Source organism: Numida meleagris, chromosome 6, assembly GCF_002078875.1.
Source record: "Numida meleagris isolate 19003 breed g44 Domestic line chromosome 6, NumMel1.0, whole genome shotgun sequence".
NCBI classification, from domain to species: domain Eukaryota; kingdom Metazoa; phylum Chordata; class Aves; order Galliformes; family Numididae; genus Numida; species Numida meleagris.
The window spans coordinates 9,219,235-9,245,263 of NC_034414.1; the positions used below are offsets into that span (position 1 = coordinate 9,219,235).

Below are 26,029 nucleotides of genomic sequence, written 5' to 3' on the forward strand. Positions count from 1 at the left end.
ATTGAAAATACACAGTGTTCTTGGTAGCCAGGATAGGAATTGGGAATCTAACAGTGATGGGTTTTCATTTTTGTGTTCAGTTGATGTTACTGCTCAACTGTATTCCAATTAAAGTTAACAATACCTGTAACAAATCTAAGAACACCATAGAATTATATCAATTAAATAGATATGGTATCATCTCTATTTGCTATTATTATGAAGTATTATGGGAAATTTTGATGGGGTTTTGTTAAAACATTTTATTGTTAATGTAATTCCTGTTACTTGAAATGAAGTAATGAAGTTACGCAGTGTCACAATCCCATTGTTCGAGGACTGTTGTGCATCTGAAATGTTAAGTTTGAGGATACACGTTCATTTTGTGACCTGACATAAAAGAAAGCATTAATGAAAAAATTGCTTGTTCTTCTTAAATAGGTTTTCTTACGTGGGTGCACACAGTGCAGACACTAACTGCTTGAGAGGCACAAATGATAAGAAAGATGTGCTTTCATATGAGTCCAGCAACTGAAACCAAGAAACTGAGTAGAAAGGGAAATGTATTCCTAGAGGTGATGTTTTAAGGTTCTAGAAGGGTCTCACGAAGCAGCGGAAGCTCTAGCCTTCAAGTATTTAAAAATATTCTTGGGAAAACAGTATAAAATAGATATTAAAGAATAAAATGTAAGTATAAATAAAGTATAAAATATATAAAGTAAATAACATGCTTCTGTCATATGACAGGTTTTGTCCGTATCCTGATGTCTTTGCTTACATAGATGTTGGTCTTGCGTATTTCTACATGTATCTGATCAAAATAACAGGAAACTTTAGGCTGTGTGCAGCATCCTATCAACTCTTGCAATGTCTACCAAAATTTCAGAATTCCTACTCTTGAACTCTGGTGATTGGCCTGTTGTAAAACTTGAGCAGATAGGATTCGATCACAGAAGTAGTCTAACAGCTTGCAGGATTAAATAGACAAGAAATCAGTACTGGTTACATATTTTTGGTCTGGAGAAAGACTTGAATTTTTCTAGAAAAAATGTTCACAATGCTCTTTAAAAAAAAATTAAATATTAGACACGAGCAAAATATGACTCATCAGTAACAGTGGACATTTTAATGTGTACTGTTAATGTCACAAAAACAAACATCTTTTGCTTCTGGGTTAGAAAAAGGTTTTAGTTTACTATTAGTAATACTGTTGGAATTTTGTTTAAAATTGAAACAATATAAATAAAATGTCCTTATACATGAATTTTTCCATGTATTTTTGGGGGTACAGATGGTCTGTGCTTGCTTGGCATGCAGTCATTTCTTTCTGTGTGTAATAAGATAGAAATGTACTATTCTGTATTGCTACAGTAAAGAGTTCTTTCTATGTGTGGCAGGAAAGGGCTAGGTGAAAAGGATATATATTAATTTTGATTTCATTTTATTACTTCTTGAAGGAATGCAGATTGGTAGTCGTATAATTGGCCCTGTCAAATTCACAAAATTTGGATATACCATTTCAGTTATGTCTCTTTGTAAGGTGGCAAGTTGCAATGTAGACTGCGCTGTATTTCTTGAAGGTTCAGTGTGCTGCAAGAGCAGTGATCTTTTGTAAGCACCAGTTTCACACTGTCCACTGGACAACAGGCAGAGTGAGCGAAGTGTCTCTTCTTCAGTGCTATTCCAAGCCACAGTCACCCTGGTTCTCCTGCTCCCTCCCTTTTCAACCGAAGCGATGTTCTCCAGTCTCATCCTTCTGGAAAACGCTGGTGGCCAGGATGGATTTTTCTTTTTTTCTTTATGCTTGTAAACTGTCAAATTTTGAGTAAAATTTCAATTGGTTATGGATGCTAATTACATTCTATAACACTCAATGAAACATTAGAGAAATACTGTGTGGAATAGCGCTCAGTGAAATCTTCTGGTTTTTGCTTAGATGTTCATGAACATGTCTGCCCATTTCTCGTTTGTACTCCGTACACCTACGCCTTTCTCTGTAGAGAAGAAAGTAGAATTAACAGAATTACTTCTGAAAAGTCTACCAGTTGTAAGGATAAGAGCATTCTGTAAAGGTGAAAGAGGCAGTACTAGAGAATTTCAGAGCGGTTTATCATATTGTATATTTTGCCATCAAACTCTTTCCAAGAGACACTCAATTCCAAGTTAATTATGTAACACAGGCATCATAATTGGAAATGTGCTCTCTCTTGTTCAGCATCAGCTACAAGTCAGAAAAACTGCATGATGAAAGGCTGATGTGGGAATCAGTTCCATTTTTGTGTCTTTATCAGGCAAATCTTAGAGTTAGTATCAGCTGGAATCGAGAATATTGGCCCAACTGTATGGTAAAAAAAAAAATAAAATGTACTAATATTATCATTGTTACGTTACACCAAATAACATATTAATTTTTATTTTAGAGTTTGTGTAAATACCGTGAAACTGTGTGCAGTTAGTGGATGACACAGTTGATTTTGAAAAGCAAAATTCTTGTGTTCTTTTTTTTTTTTTTAACATTTAACATGAGTTGTCATTCCTGTGTTCTTCCTCACCTGTGGTTGGCCTAGGTAATACTGATACACAGCAGTACTTGCTGCTTAGCCATCTGTAAAGCTAGAAAAATTTCTGTAGGGTGTTAGCGTTCTGTACTCATAGATTCTCAACCTTACTTCTAACTACTGTTTGTCCTTCTCATCGTTTAAACCTTACTCTAATATGCGTGGGATGAAACAGATTTTACCTTAGCAGTCTCCACTCTTGAGTTGTTGGCTTTAGTTTAGGAAACTCCCATCTTGAAAGACATCCTTTATTATCCTGGCAAGAAATTTTGTCTTCTTCTGTTAGTTTTCCTCTTCTATCTCTATTCTACCAGTTCTGATGGTACCTTAGTCCATCTGAATGTTTTCATGACTGAAACAGTATTAAATAACATCATTTTTAGTGGAGTTCTTACTCTTTTTTTTTAATCAATTCCCATAAATTCTATCGGTGATTACTTAAATGAAAAAATGTTTTAAGGCTCATGCTTAAAAACAGCTAGAACATACCTGTATAATATAGCAGATGCTATGGAAGAAACAGAACCACAAAGAAGAAAATGTATGCAGACAGTAGTGCAATTAATCACATGGGAGTGAAGAAATCTTTTTCTGCAGTACTTCTAACGAAGATACAAGTATCAAAAGAATTATGTATTAGCTTTCTCTGTTGCATTTTGCTGTTATTTTATTAACAGAGCTTCTTCACATAAGTAGACATTATAACATTATAGCTCCTTACACCAGTTTGGCTTGTAAGGAGAGACAGTGGTAATGAGAGGGGAAAATGTAAAATGGCATGATATACAGGCATCGTTTTGCAGAACTAGAAGTGGGTTTTACTCCTTTCAGGTGATGCATATTTTGTAAGGAAAAAATAGATGTTTAAGCTTTAGGATGAGGTCAATTCCTAGACTTCTGGAGTTGAACAAAACCACCATGCAGTATATTTACAATATAAGCTATGCTTTGAAGTCGGAATGTAATGTGTCCGTTACTTTTCTGTATATCGTCTTATATAACAAGTCTTCATTCGGAGATATTAGTCATCTTGCACGTAATCAATCTGACAGGCAAAATATTGATTAAGGACCATTTCCAATATTATCAAATGTCTACATTAGTATTACTTGCATTGCTGAAAAATCCAGGAGCCCTAATTGTGGACCATAACAACTGGTCTGTCTTTCGTACCAAAAAACACAAAGATAATGACCCCTATCCTTGAGAGTTTACAATACAAATTTGAAATAAGTAGTAGTATGTGAAGCCAGACAGCTTAAGGCGCAGCAAGGATGATGTAGTACGCTATTAGTTTATGGACGTGACACAAAAGCAGTATTTTAGTGAATTTTTGAGAGGATAATGTAGTTACTTGGTAGCTACTCTTGAATTTGAGTGTGGTCATTGAAGAAAGTGGTGCAGTGGTGGTCAAAGTTCTGTCAGTATTTCCAAACACTCTCCCAGTCAAGTGTTTTTATTACATTCATCAGAAGATCCTTTCATATAAAGATTATAATTCAGCAAATTATTTTTGTAGAAAGCAATCATACTTTTTAAGTTAAGACAGAAATCTGGGGGTTCTTGTTAGCTGTGGTTGACTGGTTTTGCAGTATCACAAATGTCAACGTGTCTCTGATCCTTAATATTTTAATTTGGATACGTTGGTTTTGAATGGATACATGTCTGCAGAACAGATTTTTTTGTCTTTGCAGGTAGTGTGTATCTCAAGTTCATAGCTATTTTTATGTGAAAAAAATCTGGAAAATGGAAAGCAGCAAAGTATGATGTGATTCTTGAGCACATTTGTGGGAGAGATTACACGATTTTTCTTTAACTTTGTCTTTACAAGGACTTCTGGAAGTCCTTAATCAACTTTGCTCTCTTGAAGAAGCTTGCTTTCCCAGAATGATAACATCATGACCAAAATGAAGGGAACTTTGCTGTCTTCCTCTGTGGTTTGTGGCGGGAAGCAATTGGTCAGGAAAAAGAAAAAAAGGGAAAAAAAACCACTCCCTCCTTTCCCCTAAATAAAATAAAAAGTGAAGATAAATGTTGCAGTAAATGCTTAGTTCTGTTTCTGGGGAACTGATCCACTATCTCTTGAAACAAACAGAGCTCTTTCCATTGTATTGCCACAAGCACTGGCTTACATAATTTATAATTGATCCTGATTCCACTTGAAGTAATTTTCTACCAACGACATGGAGTTCTGGTTTGGTTTGTGCGTAACAGGGTTAGTCATAGCACATCCCTTTACATTACTGTTAATTCCAGGAGATATTATAGCCTTATATAAATATTTCTTCATTTAGAATTTTCACCACAGAAGAATTTCTGGTAGTTTATTTAAAATCTCCATTAAAGCTTCTAATCTTAAAGGAACATTAATCTGAAGTAACTGAGTCCCATTATTTTTCCATATCTGTAAGTTCCATTTCAATTCTCTATCACTGATGTCCAGAAGAATGAAGCATATGTTTCCACATGAAAATACAATTCCTTAGTTTTAATGAGATCAGTTTCATTGGGGCATAATTATTTTTCATGGTTGGAGTAGCGGTATTTTATATTTCCAGAAAACAGCAAATGCTTACAGGTGGTGAAGGAGATAAATGCTTATGTGTTTGTGTACATTGCCTGTTACGTTGTGAATTTTCTATACTAGGTATCTCATCAACAGTTTAAGGTGGTTGTGGCCAAATGGATTTAAAATTGATTCATTTATTCCCCCTTTCAGTATGAATAGATGCTCTATTAACCAGGCTTCAAGTTTCATGTCAGGACATCAGTAATTCAGATTCTTTGGTGAGAGGATTTGGGATTTCCCAGAGTGATAAATGCAGTCACACAGATGCATACTAGCTGCTGACTCACCTGATGCCAAAGGACTATGGTGAAATTTTAAACAATTTCAGAAAGCTCTGTCACAATTTGAAAAACTCTTTAAGATTGATTCAAGACTGCAGCTGTGAATTTGTGAAATCTGTCATTTATCTAATAGAACTAAACCTTGGTGAACAAAGTCATCGTAATCTCTGTTACGAAATCAGATTTAAGAAAAAAAGCAACGTGGTATGTCCTCTGTTGGCAGAGAAAACAAATGAGCGTATTATCCGCTTGGAATCCAACCTTACTTAGAACTGTGAAATTCTAAAATGATTTGGTTGGTTGGTTTTAGTTTGGTTGGTTTGGGAGGTTTTTTTGTGCCTTCTGAGCATCCAACCTTTTAGGTGATTGTTATTTACTTTGTGTGATCTCTGTGTAACAGAACTTTGTAAATCTTTCTGTTACCTCTTTTTAGAAAGAAGTGTGTTGCTGTGGATTATTTAGTTTTACATGTACCTTGGTGTTAGCAAACTGTCTTGATACATTTACATCGATATTTAGAGAATACTCTCTATGGCTTTAAGTAATATATAGTAAATTATACATGATCTTTAGCAGCTTCTGATTAAAGAAAGTATATATTTAGATGTTTAAGTCATTTTTGCCAGAAAATGCATGCAAGAAGTAAAACTCCATCTAGAATTACATCCCAATTTTGCAAAATTCTAGAATTCTATTGCCCTCTGCTGGTTCAGTGTGCCCACAAGTGATTAGGTAGCGCTGAGTTATAAGTGAATTGGACTTCCTTTATTTTTCATGGTTAAATAATAGGAGATTAGCAGTCTAAGGTAATCACTTGCTGCTCACACGTATTTTAAAATAGAAATTAATCAGCATACAATCCTGCATGGGGACTTTTGAAAAGTAGGACAGGTGGCAGATTGTTTTATTTGATGTATCTGAGGTTGGAGAATGGGAGAAGATGCTTGATCTTCAGTTTATCATTTTTTGTCTTTATGTCCTTGTTTTCCAACTTTACTTATGCTCTTGTGACCTTTTCCCACATTTTAACATTTTAGACCAAGTGGGAATTATTCACTTATTGAATTGATATATATATATATATATATATTTTACCATTACTCAGTCAGGCTTGAAGACATAATTATGTTTGCTTCAATATTTGTATGCCGCATTGAATATTGATACATGCATGGTGTGATGCAGTTTTGTATGCAAAGTTAATATATAGATAAGCCTCACTCCTACAGGTCAGTCTATGTAGTGTGGTCCTCTGGGCTTGTTAGAAGTCTTTGGAATTCATCAGCTGTCTGTGTGAGTACAGCAGACATGTGAATGCCAGTCTGGGTCGTAGAATATGTTTGTATGCAGAATTTGGCTTGAGGAGGGGCAGCGTGTTGCGTGCAGTAAGTGATACGTATTCATGGTATGCGATGGTTGGTAATTGACTGAATATCTGCATAAACAGCTCTAAGGTAGGGAATAACCCTTCCAGGTAGCTGTCCTACTATATCCTGGATGACCTGTAAACTTACACTTGCAGATTTCCAGGAAGAATACTACCCAACACAGAGGGAGTGCTGTGCTCCCCTTGGGTATGCATGGAACATTGGCGAGTGATTTCGCAAGTGTTGCGGGAGTTTCCTCTCTGAAGTCAAGCAGATAAACCGTAGTGCAGTGATTCCTTGAGGAGTAGAGGAGGAAGCTTTTATTTGCATTTAGCAGCAAGCTCCTTCCCTCTCTTCCTTCCTTGTCTCATCAAAAATATCTGAATCCATAGCCAAGAATACAAACTGGAGACAGAAATGGAGTTTACTCATGAAGGTCAGTTTTCTGTAAATACAGTGCTCTTGAGTTTGCTCTTTCAAGAGCTAGGCAGTGAAATCTTAGGTAACCTGTGAGAAAAGAGCAGTCTCAGGTATATTCATATTCTGTTTTTCATTCTTTTCATTTTTCTACACTTTCCAATTTTCTAATGAAGAACTTGGTCCTTTGCTTTGCTAGAATGAACTGGCTTTCTTCTTTAAGCTTGTGTGATGTAGCAGATAGTGATGGATGAGTTGTTGTCAGCATAAAGCATGCTTCCCCCCGCCCCCCTCCCCCAAAACAATCTAAATAGTGCAGTGTCATGAAGAAGCTGCTGGAGCACCTGCACCTCACAGTTTTTCTGGGAGCTCTGCAAGTATCATTTTCTGAAACAAAAGTATCCAGTGCCAGGAAACGGCAAAAAACATCTAGGCTGATACTATTTTGCTTGTGGGAGTAATACAAATATAATGCCTGATGGCAGGAAATTGCATGTAGTCACACATAGAACGTCCCAAATCTACCTTGTGTTTTCTCAGACTGCAGAATGTAAATCATTATTTTGATATGGGTGACATTTGTTTCATATGTGTTGTGGCTGGGAGGGATGGTCTTTTTTTTGTTGTTGTTTAAGTGCCTTTAGTCTTTTGAGAGAAATCAGTGTACTTTGCAGAATATAACTCATTTTATGGGTGCTATTACAACTTACACCTCAGTGCTCATTTTGGCTGTTACGCAGACTGCTTTAGATAAAGGACTTTCTCTGTTCAGAACTATTTTTTTTTTTACTTCTGGGAAATTTTTTAGGCTTGAGTCCTTAAATCCTCTCTTATAAGTAGGAAATTTTTTTGCTTCCTCATACATTCATCCTGTCTGGCAGAAATTAATTATTAGGGTAGGGAGAAAGAAACTATACATGTCAGTATAGCTTAGCTGTCCATTGACGAGGTAGGTGAAGATTCGTGCTATATATTTGGTCAGGCACTGGAATGGGCTGCCCAGGGAGGTGGTGGAGTCACCGTCCCTGGAGGTGTTCAAGAAACATTTAGATATAGCGTTGAGAGACATGGTTTAGTGGGGTTATTGGTGGTAGGTGGATGGTTGGACTTATCTTGGATGATCTTATAGGTCTTTTCCAACCTAGCTAATTCTATGATTCTATGATTCTATGTTTAGTACTGCTTGATGGAAAACACTGAAATTCTGTCTTACTTTAATCATAGAAGTCCTCTGCAAATTTATTTCAATGCAGCAGTAAACATGGGGCCCAGTTGACGCATTAGAGTAGTTTCCATTCTAGGCTGACTAAGCACTCTCGGAGTAGAGAATATAATACACACTTAGCTTCGTGGAATGCTTCTATTTGTACCAAAAATATTTTAATGCAGGGATTTTGACTGCCTGGGAGCAATGCACTTCTTAAGGTTGGTATTCATACTGCTTTTTCACAAATAAATCAACAGAAACATGGTGAAAATCCAAAGCGATTTTGCCCAAAATAATTGGCAGAGCTGAGCTGACTTTGATTCAGTGCTCTGGCCGCTACTGGGTTTTGCCGTTTGTTTCAACACTTTCAGCAGGTGATGAGAGGGATATTATTTATGACAGTTTAGCTTCTTAATGGATTTTCTATCATCCTTTTATAAACAGACTATTTTTATGTCGTCTAGAAGTTAACTGTCAGTACTGATTTACATCGATATACTTGAACATAAATCTCTGTCCTTTAAAAACTGTGATTCATACATGGCTGTTAGTGGTCTTAAATCATGAGTGCAGGAGGAAGATCTGAAAACCCCTCGGCTTTTCTGTCATATTCATACCTATGTGAAAATCATTTGCTTCATTTTTATTTCTGGAACATTTCTTATGGACCTACAGTAATGACTTTAAACTTCCATTCAAACTTTCAGAGGCCGTACTTGGAGTACTGTGTACAATTCTGGGCTCCTCAGTCTCAGAAGAGACAGGAAACTACTGGGGAGAGTCCAGTGAAGAGCCACAAAGATGATGAAGGGGCTGGAGCATTTCACACATGGGGGAGGGCTGAGAGAGCTGGGGCTGTTCAGTCTGGAGAGGAGGAAGCTCAGGGTGTGTAACGGGGGATGATGGATCTCATCAATATGTGTAAATACCTGCAGAGAGGGTGCAAAGAGGACAGAGCCAGGCTCTTTGGTGGCTCCCAGTGCCAGACAAAGAGGCAGCAGGCACAAACTGGAAGACAGGAGGTTCCCTCTGAACGTTGTGGAACACTTACTGCAGGGGTTGGTGGTGACAGAGCACTGCACAGGCTGCCCAGAGAGGTTGTGGAGTCTCTGCTGCTAGAGATCTTCAAAAGCCACCTGGATTTGAGCCTGGGCAGCCTGCTCTGTGTGGCCCTGCTTAAGGAGGGGGCTGGACCAGACAAACTCCCGAGATCCCTTCCAACCTCAGCCACACTGTGATCAGTAGAAAACTATCTGAGCTGTTCTGTTCTGTGATTTAACAGCTACTTTAGAGCTGGGAGCTATTACTATGCCATCAGATACCATTTCCTGTGAACTACCATAAACTGCATCACAACTGAAACTTGGGAGTCTAGTCTTCCTATGTTTCAGCTTGTATAGAACAACAAAAACCTCATTTAATGTAATTTGCATCTTCCACATGGGCAGTTTTTTTAAAGAAGTTATGGAATTTTGATGAAATGGTGCTTGATGAAATCAAATTTATATTTAGCAGTTTTTGTTGGTTAATTCCAAGAAGATATTTCAATTGGCTAAATTTCTGTAGCATGTTGCAAATCATTTCTTCAAACATACCATTTCAAAGGACCTTGTCTTCGATAGGGAATGAATAAATGGCACACAATCAGAACTTTCAGTTCATGTTGTACTTGGAAGAGCATAGTGTGGAAAACACAGTTCAAAGAATTGCAAAACCAGAAATCTGTAAACCAGTCTCTGACATTTTCAGTAACAATTTTCTAGCCTTCCACCTGAGTGTTCCTAGTGCTTACTAAGAAGGATTATATGTAGTGGCTGATGGTACGATTGTACAATTATAAATGTGAAATGAAGTAGTATTTATACTCTAGAATAAATTATTTTACATTGTAAACATTAATGTCAATTCTACTTCTAGTGTACCTTTTGGTATGTGTAGTATATTGAGAGTGAAGGTCATTAAATTAAATGTCCAGTGATGTACTAAATTCTTCAGTTCTGCTGTAGAAAGAAGCAGATACTTAGATTACGTGCTTCTTTGCTATGTGCTGTATACAACTCAATTATGCGGACTTTTTCAGAAAGCAAGAATATACTGTATAAGATTGCATTCTTCATAACTGGAGTCCTTGAAATAAATTTCCTTTCCCTGTATGTGATTGTCAGTAATACTAAGCAACTTGCTGAAAGACTAGCGCCACTGAATTAAACAGACCTACTTGGAAAAAATGTGTTTATACTGAGTATGGGTACTATAACAATTCTGGTTTTGTTTGAGACCTTAGTATAAGGATCCAGACACCTCTGACTTCAGGAGTGTACCCCTTTAGTACTCTTTCAGGAGCTGAATTTGTGTTATGCAGTGCAGTAGATAACAATTTATCTGATCTTTTGCTCGTGCAACAAATACAGCCTTATTGGAAGGACTCAGTTGTCATGTGCACTTCTAAGTTTCATTGCTGTAGTTCTGACTTCTAGATAAAATGATAAACAATTTTCATATGTTTTAATATTTATATGGTGTAGGACAATAATGGTGTAATTTACTGATAAGGAAAATACTTAGTATTAGAACTGTGTTCTGTATTATCATCCCCTAATTTTCCCCCCGGAGTCTCATTTTTCTACTGTGAATCAAGAAAGCAATAGCATGCATTAGGCTTGTATACAAGCTTCCTGTATGTTAATTTCTTCAAGGGCTCAAAAGAAGAGATAATTTCTCTTTCTTATATTACAGTACAAAAGATAAGATGTGCTGCATGTTTCACTGTGTACAACTGGCTTGCTAAATTTTTCAATACTCAAGTCGTAGACTTCAAAATGAAATAATAGGAGTTTTTTGTCTATCTTGCACTTTTTTTGCTTTCAGAAATTAGCACCTGGAGTTAGTCAGTTTGCTTACACATGTGTACAAGACCATCCCATCTGGACTAACCAGCAGTTTTGGGAAACAACCTTTTATAGCAATGTGCAAAATCAAGTTCGTTCCCTCTACCTTACAGCCAAAGAAGAAAACCATGCCGTACAACCGAGACAAAAGGTAGGAGAATATTTTAAATATCAAGGCATAAGAAGCTGTACTATTTGTTAATGTCCCAGTTTAACCTGTGAAAGTCTCAATGTGGATTAAGAAAATGTCTAAACATTTACAATTACTCTTCTGAAAATAAATGTTTCACTTTTAGAATATCAACTTTAATGCAAATCTGTTGTTTGTACGTAATTTTCTGAAGAAAAAGATGCCTTATTTAGCTAATACGCAAACACCATTTGGTACTGGAAAGAAATTTTTCTAAGCTGGAAGGCAGTGTTTTCCTAACTTATCACTTGTATTTTCTAAAATTCTGAACTTCTAAGTTTGTGCACTTAGCAAAAACCATAGATAGTAAATCCATCTTACTAAACTGTGGAGATTTTATTTCAGATTATACATTTATTCCATCATCCTTATTGTGGAGTCACAGAATGGCTTAGGTTGGAGAGAACCATAAAGACTATCTGGTTCCAACCCCCTACTGGCTCAGGCTGCCCCGTGCCCCATCCAGCCTGGCCTTGAGCGCCTCCAGAGATGGGGCATCCACAGCTTCTCTGAGCAGCCTTTGCCAGTGCCTCACCACCTTCTGAGTGAAGAACTCCTTCCAAACAGCTAACGTAAAACTCCCCTTGTTCCCTTAAGATTTTTAGGTAACACCACTTTTTGTATCATTTTTTCCACACTTAAAGGTGTAGGTTTTTCCTGTGAGTAGTAACTTCTAACAGTGTGACAACTAGCAACAGTTCTGTTACATCAACAGCTTAAGGCAGCAGCAGTTTAGTGTCTAGTGTTAGATTGTTACCAAACCCTAGGCTGGTGTCTGTTGATTGGCATTGTCTGCTTTTCTAAAGCCATTTTACGCTGTCTCACATGTTTGTAGGTTAAATTAGCTGAACTTTACTTAGTATGAAGAAAAACCATTTGTAGGATGCTGCGTTCTTTAATAATTTAACGGGTGTTATGTCACCAGTATCAGCTGCCTGATTTTTTAATTCTAATTTAGTGAGGCTGCATTGTAATTTGGCTACATGTTGTCTACCTAGTTTGCTCTGAGCAAGTGCTAGAATTGGTCTCCAACATGCAAAGGTGTGAATGTTTCAGCTGATCTGAAAATTGTTTATATAAAAGCTTGCCTCACCTGAACATCTTCAAAACTTGGAGAATATCATGTACATCAAGTAATCAGCTCCATCTGATTAATGTTTGTTATGCGAGCTAAGCAGAAAAATTAAGGAGAGCAGTTATAATTAAAGTCAGTAAACTAATCTGAAGAAACATAAAAGATTGCGTAGCATAAAAAAATCTAGAATGAGATGATGTTATTAAGTTAGACATGTTCACATTGTACTATGCTCATTGCATATTTCAGTAAACTACCTTCAATCCTTCAAGTTACCGTAATTATACTCTTCTTAAACCCTACTGCATGTAGCTACTTGCTTTATCTTTTTAAATAAATATATAATTTAAACAATGGAAGAATTTAAATAATTTAATTTAAAATTTTGGCTAAACATTGTTTTGACTAAACGTCGTTTTTGAATCATAGCTTAGTGTGTATTTGTATGTCTTCTAGGAGAAAAATTCTGTAGGTCTGGACCATGATAAGACAGCAATGGATCTGGCTGCAGAGCAGTTGCGATTGTGGCCAACTCTTAATAAACAAACTCAACAGGAGCTAGTCCAGAATGAGGAAAGTACAGTTTTCAGTCAGGCAATTCATTTTGCTAACCTCATGGTCTACCTGCTAGTACCACTAGATACAAGTAAGAACAAGTTATTGAGAGCATCAGCGACTGGTGACTGGGAGAGTGGAAGCAACAGTATTGTCACAAACAGGTGAGTACACATGCTCATGTCATGATATTCACTATTTTTGAAAACATACTAGTTTTCAGGACTTACTCTAAATACCGGATCATTTTAGTTTCTTCTTTTCAAGCTAATTCTTTCAAGATAATTAATTAAGGGGAGCAAAAATCTAACATGATTCCTCTCAAATGGTAAAACTTTATCTGGGCTAATTTACTGCCACTTAAGGGAACATAAGAATGTTATTGCTTCAGTAAGAATTTTAGTCTAGTAACGTGACTGTTGAAGACAAACACTAGGGTGTGATGAGAAAGACCATTAGTTTTTCTGTAACTTGAAAAAAGGCCTTCAAGAACCTAAACTCAAGAAAGCATATGTATAACATCCTTAAGATCACAGTTTCTGTGCTGCTGCAGCTTCAAGCAAGAAAGATTTTAAGATCTGAACATGGCTATAATGCTGGGGGCAAATGTTAGGTTACTAAGGAGGCAGGAGGAGTATAAAGGGAATTACTTTACTTAGCACACAAATCAGGATTTCATAGCAAGACTTCTTCCCTCTCTGTTTATTGTCTTTATTATCAACCTTGATCAATCAAAATTCCCATTTGATAAAATTGTAGAACACTGTATGAGGCCTCTGATGTGAGTAGCCTCTGGGTATCAAACTCCCTACCCCAGGTATCATATATGCTTCACCAGCTGAATTTTTCACATTTGAAATTTCTTTTTTTTGTTTTTATGTCCATAGTATTGCAGGCAGTGTTGCAGAGAGTTATGACACTGAAAGTGGATTTGAGGACTCTGAGAACAACGATGTTGCAAATGCAGTTGTACGCTTCATCACCAGATTTATTGACAAGGTTTGCACAGAGAGTGGAGTTACACAGGATCACATCAAGGGTCTTCACTGCATGATACCAGGTAAGAACTGTGATGAAAATGTGCATTTGTAGTCTTTCATTTTTCCTTTTTTTTTTCTAAAGAAAGAAATACACATTTTAGTTACAGTTAGTTTCCATGGACATAGAAGATCAGATTTTTTTCTAGACTAGAATTGCTGTTGAATTTCAACTAACTATTTCCTTGATGGTTAAATTTGGGAATTTTGGAATATCCGATTTCCAATTAGATTGCAACTTTTTCTTTCATATTATGCCAGACTTCATTTTTGGTATTACTGATTTCCAGGCATTGTAGCAATGCACATAGAGACTCTGGAGGCTGTCCATCGTGAGAGTAGAAGGCTTCCACCAATACAGAAGGCAAGTGTTATGAAACATGTTTGTATTCTTTACAAGTATTAGAATCATGCAGTTTAGTCATCTTTTTTTTTTATTATTATTTTCCTCTTCATAATGTTAGGAGGAAACATCAAAACATTGTAAGAAAAATTCCACCAGTGATAAATAAAGTGCTTGGCTTTGGTCACTTGAAATATGAACTTACAAAGCTATTAGAGCCAAATTTTTGATCATAAACAAGCTGTTGCATACCCACTGTTTTTTGAGACCCATTTTTCTTAGTTGAGTCCAAACTCGCATCTCCCTTCTTTGGAATTAATCTCATAAAAATTTTGTTTTGAATCTTTTTACACCAAATATAACTAGGCTGAGGTATAATACTGGTATCTCTGTCAAACTTACACTATTTTATTTGCATCAGCCCAAAATTCTACGACCAGCTTTACTGCCAGGAGAAGAATTTGTTTGTGAAGGTCTCCGTGTGCTACTGGATCCTGATGGCAGAGAGGAAGCTACAGGAGGACTGCTTGGAGGTCCTCACATCCTCCCTGCTGAAGGAGCTTTGTTCCTTACTACTTACAGAATTATATTTAAAGGCACTCCTCATGATCAGCTGGGTAAGAAAAACTCAACAGTGATAAAACTGGGGCACTTCAGGTAGATAAAGCTGACCTGTCCATCTATTTAAGCATCAGCATCAAAATGCATCTACTTCTGAGAGAAATTTCTCATGGTGATCATATTGGGGTGGCCTTTTACTATAGGTTTTTCCACTAGATATCACAATATTTATTTTCATATTGCATTTAACCTAACTATAATTTATTTCTTCAGGTAAGACAGCACATGTACTGTCTGTGATCTGTGACTTACACTACTTCTTTTCGTTCAACAGTTTTTTTTTCAACTGCTGGCAGTGTGTAAAATGAAAAAAAACCATAAGTTAGTAATCTCCTTAAAATTATTAGTAGTAAATTAAGCATTGCTTTTATTATGTTTTAAATTGTAGTTTTTCATCTTTTGACATCTGTCATTTCTAAGCAAATTAAGTTGTCTGTCAGAAGTATAAATTTATCTTGCAAAGTTCATGGTCGTTTGTAAAGAAGCCAGTATATAACTTTCATTGTTTATAAGGTGCATAATGCAATATGAACGTGAATTAAGTTTGGAACTGTTTCTCGACCCCTTTCCAAACTAGGTTTTTAGGGTGTATTTTCTACACACAGAAACACTCAGAATATTTTTCCAACCATCCAAACTGAAATTAGGCAGAAAAAGCAAATGCTTCACATTATGGATAATACTTCGGAATTTATCAACTTTTCAAGTATTTTGTGTGAAATTAATTATTTTCAGTTATTTTCCTGTTGCTTTGTATATCAGAATTCCTGTCTGTTCAGAGTACAGCGTGACAAAAACAGATCTGATTCTGTGATCAAGCAAGTATCTATAAATATTATAATTCTGTGGTTCTCAGTGGGAGAGCAGACAGTGATCCGGAGCTTTCCTATTGCATCTGTTACAAAGGAGAAGAAAATCACTATACAAAACCAGCTGCAGCAAAGTATGCAGGAAGGATTGCAGATCACTTCTGCTACCTTTCAGGTAAAAGGAAGTTTTGTGAAATTTATGTGAGGTAACCAGCTCAAAATACTTATGAGCAGTGCTTTGTCCTGCTACTTATGAAGAGTTCAGTATCCTCCTCTGTAAAGTCAATAAAGTATGTGCAGTCCTCTCATAGAATCTCTCTTTTTTTTTTTTTTTTTTGGCTCATTTGAAACTGTTACTGTTTTCATATTTCATTTCTTTCTCTCCTTTCCTCATCTTTCTGCTGTGGATTCAGTAGAAGGCTATTTTGAGTCCAAAATATCTTCATGTGGGTAAGCAGAGGCCAGGCAGGCCAGTGGAAACACACATTCTCTCTTCACCAGCCACATAGAAAGAGTATGGTAAAGCTATAAGTGTTGCCTTTCAAGACTTCTCACTTCACTAGCTTTCTGGAAAAATCCATAACAGAGGGTCATAGAACATCTCATATGGAATCTGCCCAGAAATCTTTACTGCAGCCATTGGTAGCCAGAACCAATGGGCTTCTGTGTGAAACGTCTAGACTTTTGCAGATTCAGGTATTCTCCTGTCTTTAGTAGCCCCCTCACTGTGTCCAGAATTTTCAGAAGCATCTACTGTGGGGCAGTTGACGGAGATGGACTTGTAAGAATGAGGAGTCATTAATTCTCTTAAGCGTTCCCTAAGTGTTTCCTATTGGTGGTAATCTAATATGTGGTCAAATCCTAAGAGATAAAAAATTGAAGACAAAGGATTTTATATCACAGACCGAAAGCAGACTTCAGAGCTTAAGATGTGAAATGTATTCTCAGGTTAGCTAACTATGGAAACATGTTTTCATTGAGAACGGTCTCTTTTCAACATTTGAAAATGAAATATATTGTCAGTATTTTACTAGTTCCTTAGAAAGTGATCATTATTTAATTAATCATCCTTCAAGATTGTATTCTAAAGCATAAGTCTAGGAATACAAATAAGTAAAACAACTCAAAAAAAAGTTGCTCTTGTGGACTTTTTGATTGGACTTCCTGAGAACTTTTATTTTCCAGAATTTTTTTTTACCAGGATAGTTAGCATACTTCAATGATGTGCTAAATGCAGGCATAGCTCAATGCTCTTAGTGTTGGATTCTGGTCAAGCATCATCCCTGCTTTTGTTTAGCATAGTTTTGTGTTAGGTTATGAAAACAAAAGCGATCAGCAAGCAGTTTACTTCTGTTCCCTCTCTAACAGCTAGAGTTCAACCCAGTATGAAATAGCAAGCCCCGTCTTTGTTTATTAATTAGGACTTTCAGAGTGCTTTGGCTGCAGTTATGCTATTTAATGTCTTTGGAACTTTGTATCAGTGTAACCCCCGACGATTCAAGCACTCCTCTCAAGGAGGTCTTTGAACAATAGAGTTATTAATCATTTGTAAAATAATTACAGAACAGAACAAGTGAAATTTAAAAAAAAAAAAAAAAACATGGAGAAATCCATCTTCTAGATGACAAACAAGACACTCAAAAGGTGTTTAGGTATGCAGTCAAAAATAAAGCTCTAGGATATTTCTTTGTTTGCTTTTTCCATATTCTTGTATTTCTTTCAGACCATCTTACAGATTCTCAATTTTTTCTCCTTTTTTTTTTTTTTTTTAATTCCTTTTCACCACAGAGCTGACTCTCATGCTTTTGACTGAGGATATTAGGGAGATGGATAGATTTATATATATGTATATTTAAATAACTTTTTAAAAGGCATTTTTAATGTGATAAATAGATCAGCATTGAATAGTACAAGTTTAATTACATTCCAAGGATCAGATTTCACTGTTATGCTTTATTACTAGCAGTTTTTATGGTTTTCAAGGTGAGGCAAAAATTGGAATCTCTAAATAATGGAATTATAACGGTAGTGACATATGAATGCATTGCTTTGATTAGAGTACATTACCAATTCTACTTCCCTGTATATAGCAAATCTGATAGAATACTTCTGACCTGAGCTATTCCATGTGACTAGCACTTTAACTGTTGTGGATATTGTAGTGCCAATACATCCACTTAGATTACCCAAAATATTTTGTGTTTGGTGTTATGAGAATTCCAGATGGTGAAAATATCTTAGTATTACAACATCAATACTAAAAGCAAGTAGAAAAATGAACGAGTTGTCTAATATCCCTCAAAATCAATAAGATATACTTACATACATATATTTGTATTTTCTGATGTGCTTTGTACAGCCTAGGTATGAGGATTTTGCTGATGTGTTTTAAAATCTTTTAATTTCTTTAATTGTGGAAATGTATTTATTTTTTGAGTTCCTAACATGCCCTGTTTTTAATATGCAGTTAATTAAAGTAGCATTTGATGAAGAAGTAAGTCCTGAAGTGGTGGAAATATTTAAGAAACAGCTAATGAAGTTCCGTTATCCTCAGTCTATCTTCAGCACTTTTGCATTTGCAGCTGGACAAACAGCACCGCAGATAATTTTACCAAAGCAAAAAGAAAAGAACACTTCATTCCGGTATAGTTATTCCTCTTCTTCTATCGCTGATGTTCTTGTTTACTTCTAGTCAAATTCCTTAAATAATCAGACAGACTTTCAGAACTCCGGAGCTTCTAGTTACTTTTACTTTCCCAGGAACTGATTAAATGATGCTCCCTGTCTTTTAATGTTTACAGAATAAAAGGTAGGTTGATATGAAATAAATTTTGATATAAGAACGTATTATTTATCCAAACCTATTGCTGCAGCAATTTTGAACAAGTATCTCATTAAATTTTTGAATACACACAGTATTAATAACAATTCTGTGAACTATGCCAACGTTAAAACAGAGTTCTTGTCTATTAAATTATACACTAGTTACCTAATGTAGACTACAATTCATTTTACCCTTAGTAGAATCTGTGTCCTAGTGTTCTTTAATTATCTAGAGTTTCAGCTTTGGGTCCTCTCTTAAATTTTATGTTATACATTAATTTTTACTAGACTGGACTGATCATTGTTCAGTACCCCTGAAAGTGGTACTTTCAGTGATTCTATGTTGATTATTGATACAGAGAAGTAGAATCTCAATCTAGTCATCGATCTTAAAACATTAAGGTAATTTCTGTCTTTCTTGCCTTCACTCTGTCAGCTTCAGAAGTTTGTTACATTGCTAGCAAAATACAAATACCTAAAGAAATATTATGGCTGCCTATTCATTATATTATATGTAGTAGGCATAAATTACTCTCAAAGTAATAAAATTGGCATTTAAAAAATCTGTATAGAGGTCATTTTTCTGGTAGTTTTAACTTTGATGTCAAATGAGAAATAGAAATAAGTTTCCTTTGGGTAAGGAAGTTCATCATAAAAACCTGTTCATGCTATTGAGAAGAACTATATCTTTTAAAACTTTTTTTTTTGCTATGAATTTTTAGTACCTTCTCAAAAAGCATTGTGAAAGGAGCAAAACGTGCTGGTAAGATGACAATTGGTCGCCAGTATTTGCTGAAGAAGAAGACGGGCACAATAATGGAAGAAAGAGGGAATCGTCCAGGCTGGAATGAAGATGATGATATCTCTGGTAATAGTAAAACAATTTCCATTTTTGTTGATATGTCTATCCTGTCATGCTTCAATTTCAGTGTGCTAGGTGAGTAGTATCTTCAAGAAGAAATTGCAGTCTTCCTAGACAGGAAAGAGAAAGCTTTCAAATAGTGCATTGATTGAATGTTTTCATTTGCAATGACCAGACATATAGTGTAAAAGAGGAAGCCAGCATCATTCAGTGGTAAAGCACAAGAGACTTTTTTTCTAATTATCAAAATATTTTCATGTAATGTCTTTAGAAAGCCTGACTTTACTTTGTCTGTAATGAGAGAGCAGTAATTGGCGAGGTTCAAGAAACAGCAAGTATTATAGGCAAATTTTATGTGTGTGGAAGTGATGAGTGATTTCTGAAGGCAACAGAAGACGTTGTTACTGAAAATACCATTTTTCCCAACTTTGGTTGAAAGGAACTGGGGAGAGAAGTTAGAAAGTGATTTGGACACTTTGTATAGTGTAATGGTGTGGAGTTTGACTTTCTTCCAAATACTTCTTTTCCTACCATGTGCTGCTGTCAGTATATCCTTATCTGGACCAGTGCTAATTTATAATAATCCACTAGAGGGAACCAGATTCTCCTGTACATTAACAGGTATTGTTTTGTCATACCATTCTTTCCTTAAAAAAAAAAAAAAAAAAAGTGGTATTTCAGATAATGAAGTGTTTATGAAACACTAATAACTTCTTTGAAACATCAAACAAACCAAATTTGCTGCCTGGATATTTAGTCAGTGAGTAGGGTGACTTATTTGATATATGCACAGATAAATAAAAGTTCTCTGACACCAAACTGTGTTACTGCACATTCTCTGTTCTCTCCCAAAGAGAAATCGGCCGTTCCAGGGAAGCTGAAAAATACTGATCCTGTTATTTCATTCCAGATAAATATGGTGGAAAAAAGGCAGAAAAAAAGATTACGAAATACAGAATGTCTTTACACAGCTGAAAAGTTACATTCTTAATTGAATTTCCAGCCTCTTCCTTAAGTGCTGAGTTAGTATGTGCTCTAATGTTGTGGAATCTTCAGCTCAGAAGGAATTCAGCAAGTTGAGCCTGTCCTGGGCATGATTTTGTGTCCATCTCTCAGAGAGACCAAGCATGATCAAGCCTGTGTGTTCATACTTCTCAATGACAGTGAAGAAATGCTAGGAGTTTCTGCATTTTCTGTGTGCAAAACAACTGTATTCTTCTGTGAGCACATAAATATTAGTGACAGTCACTTTCTTCCCTCCTCTGACAAAAATACAAAAAGATAAATTGTGAGGCTTCCTACCTGCGGCTTTCCAGATGTTGTGACTGGGTATGTGTAAGGTGATTAAAGTCTGACAGCTTACGTTTCTTTCCACATTGCGCTGACATCTGAGCTGTAGTACTCCTCATTTCAGACAGAGTACAAATAGCCATAGAAAATTTGCCATTTAATGACTGCAATTTGTTTTGTATTAATTGCTGCAAACTACTGTTTGTTTGCAAGTCTTAAAAATGGAAGTTTAGGGACTTTTGCAGCTATACCAACAATGAAACAAACAGAACTATCTGCAGCAGGTGATGCATTGTCTTGTAAAAAGAAGCATTAAGGATGGGGTGGAAGGAGCTTCAGGAGATCGTCTACTCCATCTCTCTCATCCAATAAATAATATAATTATATTATATAATAATATATATATATATAATATATAATATAAATATATTATATAATAATATATATATAAATATATATATAAATATATATATTGGATAATATAAATGATATATATACTCTCATATATATATATATGAGTATATATAACTTTATAGTGTTCTGAGTACTTACAGAGTTCTGAGTTCTTCATCGTTCTTCTCTAGGTTGTCTTTAACTGGTCAACATATAACTTCAGTTTCATTTCCAGAACTGGGCACAGTACTCTAGATAAAAGTTGTTGCTAATGATCACCTGGGATTTTTTCCTCCTCCATTGCCTCTTAATCTTTATATTTTCAGAAACTTTTGAATGGCACTATTACTAAAATCTATTTGCTATGGGTGATCATAGTGATATGTTCCAGAAAATAGGAGGCCATGTGTAAAACATGCTTACACAAGCAGTCATATCTCAAGAAGAGTGAAACAGAGGGTCTCTTCCTTATGTTTTCAAAATCAAATGAAAACAAAAGGCATCTAGAACTTGAGATAGAACAGTATCTTCCCTTTTCAATTTAACAGCGCTGATATGAGCTCTTATAATATCTAGCTTTTTACACCTACAGGGAAATGATTTTAAGTTGTGATCTCCAATCTCCAATTCATGAGAGAAAAGTGCATTTAGGGAAAAAAAATTGAAAATACACTCTCATCTAAGATAGTTATAGTGTTCAAAACTATTAAGTACCAAGCTTCTGTATTCCCTGAAATAAAATTAATTCAAAATCCTGTTTCATTTATTACTATTAGTGAATTTCATAGTTTTACATACTTTGTAAAGTTCTTCCTTAACCAGGACAAATATGAAAATATAGAAAAAGAGGAGATATTCATAGCATTAAACTTTTCATTATTTAGCTCAAATAGGGAATAGTTATTTTTGTATGATGCAGTGCAGGGGCAATATAATTATTCATGTAGCTTATATGCTAACATGCACAAAAAGCGGGTGCATCTAAAATGCACTTCTGTAAATTCTGAATGTTGTCTACTGACAAGTATTAATTGTGTCTTAATTTTAGTTTTCAAATTAATTTTAATTTTCAATTTTATAAAGGCCTCTTTAAAATTCAAATCTTTATACACTTCTCAGTGCCAAATTCTTGAAGAAATACTTCCTCTCATATGCACATACTTTAATGCTTGAGATAAAATGGTAGCAACTGATACATGCTGCAAACAGAAAATCTACTTTCAGTATTTGGAAATAGTGAAGTGCTAATAACAGACAGGTGGCAGATTTTATACAAAGACCTTGCTTGACTTGAATTTCAGTGCAGTTCAAACTTGTGACAGGGTTTTTATCTCATGATTAAAGGTTTTTCTGCTTTGGAAAATGAAACTGATGTGCATGGCTGAAGAAAGTTGCTGTTTGACATTGAAACTGAAGCATTAAGAAGCCCGCATTCAACTTCTCATGACAGAAATATTTTTAATTTGAACCAAGCTTTAAAAAGATTGTTACATCTTTTGAAGATTGTTTAAAAGAATTAGGAGATCTATTTTATCTTGGGTGTTTCATGACTTTGTGCTCATTTTTTAATTATTCTGTCTCATGTACATCTTTGTACAGCAGTTGTGAGTTTGTTTGAATAAATACACTAGTGCAAGAAAAGTTGCCTCAGTTCTGTTCAAATCATTCTACAAGAGACCTTTTTCTGGGATTTTAACATGAGAGAGGTGTCAGCCATGCTGACCAGTAGGGCAGTAGGTAGCTGTGAGATGTATTTAAGTTTTTTGACTGAAATATTATTTTGTTGGTCAGAATTTCTGTAAGCCATAGTTTGTACATGTTAGTGCTTTTCATTGATCATTAACAATAAGACAAATTAATAATTTCAGAAAACAGCGTGGATTTTTGTAACTGCTGACCTTTACATTAGCAAACTCAAAGATTTTTAACTTCAGTTTCAGATGACAGTGAGCTGCACACAAGTGGCACCCTAAAAGCATCAGAGAAGTCAACAATGGAGCAATTAGTAGAAAGAGCCTGTTTCAGAGACTATCAACGTTTAGGATTAGGGACCATCAGTAGTAATACTTCTCGCTCAAAAATGGAATACTTGAGAATAACCGCACTGAACAGAATGTATTCACTCTGCAGAAGGTAAGTTTACCAATTCAGACAAGCATTTGGAAATAAAGATGATGTGAGCCCAGTGAGGTGGTGGGTGGTGTGTTTCAGCAGTGATGACAGTGGCAGTGAGTCACCTCTTCTGGCCCAGATTGTTAAGAGAGTACCGTGCAAGCTGTTGTTTTTGGCTGGTGAAAATTCATAGCTAATGGTGAGGACTATGTTGAAAAATGGTGCTTCATGGCTAAGAATTTGCTCCGTTGAATAGTGTTAAGGTGCGCTTTGTTGTAGTTTTTCCATAGAAATATAGGAGACATTATTTTTGGAGCAATCTACATACATTCAGCCTGTAATTTTAGGATTTTTTTTCCCTGTTTACAAATTTGAGAGCAGATTTAATTGTTCTTCTGGTTTTTTTTCACTTGTTGTCAATACAGTTACCCTGGGCTTCTGGTAGTACCTCAGTCAGTTCAAGACAGCAGTTTGCAGAGAGTTGCTCGCTGTTACCGTCACAATCGCCTACCAGTTGTGTGTTGGAAAAACACAAAAAACAGCTCTCTTCTACTTAGATCTGGGGGCTTCCATGGAAAAGGTGTTGTTGGCCTCTTCAAATCCCAAAACACACATACTACAGGTGAGCTGATGCAGCCAGATTTTATTTATATATATATGTATATATATATCTATATATTTTTTTAATTTGGAAGTTCTTTCTGGAGGGAATCAGAGAGGTGGTTTAATATAGTCCTGGGATATGGATGGTTATCTGATATTGTAATAGTTCGGTGTAATTGATGTATGTCAAGAATCAGACGCTGAATGGTATGAAGGTAGTTGAAAAATGTCAGTTGAACTAATCTGAACAGAAATTATATATAAACCAGAAAGTCTTCAGTAAAAGCTGCCACCTGCCATATGCAGTGTCTCAGTGAATAAAGTATCTTATTTTCTAATAATTCCCCGTTTGCCTTCATTTATCTTTTTTCTTTACACTGGTTGATGTAATGAGCGTATGTAGTCACTTTTAATAAAGTATTATATAAAATACTAGAACGAACATTATCCATTAGATTTTCTGATGTCTTTCAATGTCATCTTAGTTTAATTTTGTAAAGCGTAGATCTGAAAGATTCTCCTTGGGGTCTTTGTGTTAATTAAATATTTGTCAAACTAGTTAATTTTTCAGAAGAATATAGCATATTAGAGCAAAATTAGTTCTGGAAAGGACATTAGTCAACTTTCATCATTCACCTGTAATATGTAGGACACTTACTGTGACTGCCTGGATTTCTATGTCTTATGCTGATAGTTTCTTGGGAGTTAATTTAATGTTAGAAGTGAATTTGTTATGTATTTGTATAGTTAGGGAATTTTTCAAAAACTTAACAAACATGCTATGCAAATAAATGCAAGTTGAATAAAAAGCAGATTGAAGACTCATGACAGAAGATAGCTTGATGTACAAAGTCCTTTAGGTGAAGTTTTGCTTTACAGAGTGTCTTTGTGAAATCATCATTTTTATTATTTTTAAAGAATAGTTATTATCTGGCACAATATTTACCTTTATGTTTTTTTGTGTATATCAAATTCACCTTAAAAATCTCAAACTCTCAGAGATATTACTAGAAGATCATTCTTTTGCTTCAGTCAATGTCTTGACTGGCTGTTAGTGTTAACTTTTGAATCACTAGTCTGAACATTCAGTTCAAAGCTAGAGAAAGCTATCAAAGCTATTCAGTTTTGATTTAGTGCATCTCTTTTCTGGTCTGCATGTATGTATTTTAGTTGGAAGAGGAAGGTAATAAATTGAGTTTTATATAATACATTTTTTTTTCTTGAGAAGATTCTTAAAATGAGTCAGTGGAGTATTACCAATAATTAAAATAGCAGTTGCCTAACTTGAGCTTTGCCAGTTGCTCCACAGACTTTAGATGTGAATCTGAGGCATGATAATTCAAATGCTGGTCTTATCAGCTGGTTCCTTACTGATTGTCTTAAGTAAAGTATCAGGCAAGCCATCTTTAGCCTGGTATAGATTCAACTGGAGTAATTTTGCAGGGATAGTCTGCAAATTATATAAAGACAAATACTTCCATGTTCTCTGCAGTAGCTTACATTTCTGTGTGCATGAGCATTCAAGAGTCTTCCAAAATAAGATCACAAACTCTTTTAACGCATTTCTTATGTGTAATCTCATTGTTTTTGCAGTTATCTCTTTTTAATTTTACATAGTTTTTTTATATTGGCATTGTCACTGTCATATTTCTGGTAGTATGTTAGGAAACAGTCTGTTTGACGCTAACTGTGCCTGCTATGGCAGATATTAGTGTCCGCTTCCTTTAAAATGTGAAGGGTTATGGAGACTCCTCAGGAAGAGACTGTGAGGATAATAAAAAATGTTTATAGGGTACTTGTTTTATTTTTAATGAAGTTGAATCTTTGATCACTAAAGATAGTTATGCACAGGTGCTTCTGAATGTATTTGCTTTGGTAAGAGTTGCGTACAGTGCAGGGTCTATACTGAAAAATGCACTGTAACACAATCTGAGAGAACAAAGATCATCTTAAAGTTCACGTTGGTAGGTACATACCTGCCTAAGCAGAGATTCCGTAAAAGATTTTTTTCAGCAGTTCAGGATTGATAGACAGAAGTGAAGTGGACCTG

General features: G+C 35.5%; 1 protein-coding gene across 7 annotated transcripts in view; it reads left to right on the forward strand.

Annotated features, from left to right (window-relative positions):
• SBF2 (SET binding factor 2) overlaps positions 1 to 26,029 on the forward strand; it is a 243,563-nt gene that overhangs the window by 174,526 nt on the left and 43,008 nt on the right. For all 7 annotated transcript variants that reach the window (XM_021401517.1, XM_021401520.1, XM_021401521.1 and 4 more), the window contains 10 exons: positions 11,247 to 11,417; positions 12,988 to 13,250; positions 13,974 to 14,146; positions 14,414 to 14,487; positions 14,888 to 15,083; positions 15,944 to 16,071; positions 18,364 to 18,539; positions 19,442 to 19,587; positions 23,199 to 23,397; positions 23,802 to 23,998. In XM_021401517.1, coding sequence (XP_021257192.1) covers positions 11,247 to 11,417; positions 12,988 to 13,250; positions 13,974 to 14,146; positions 14,414 to 14,487; positions 14,888 to 15,083; positions 15,944 to 16,071; positions 18,364 to 18,539; positions 19,442 to 19,587; positions 23,199 to 23,397; positions 23,802 to 23,998 — 1,723 coding nt within the window. The remainder of the gene's footprint in view (positions 1 to 11,246; positions 11,418 to 12,987; positions 13,251 to 13,973; positions 14,147 to 14,413; positions 14,488 to 14,887; positions 15,084 to 15,943; positions 16,072 to 18,363; positions 18,540 to 19,441; positions 19,588 to 23,198; positions 23,398 to 23,801; positions 23,999 to 26,029) is intronic.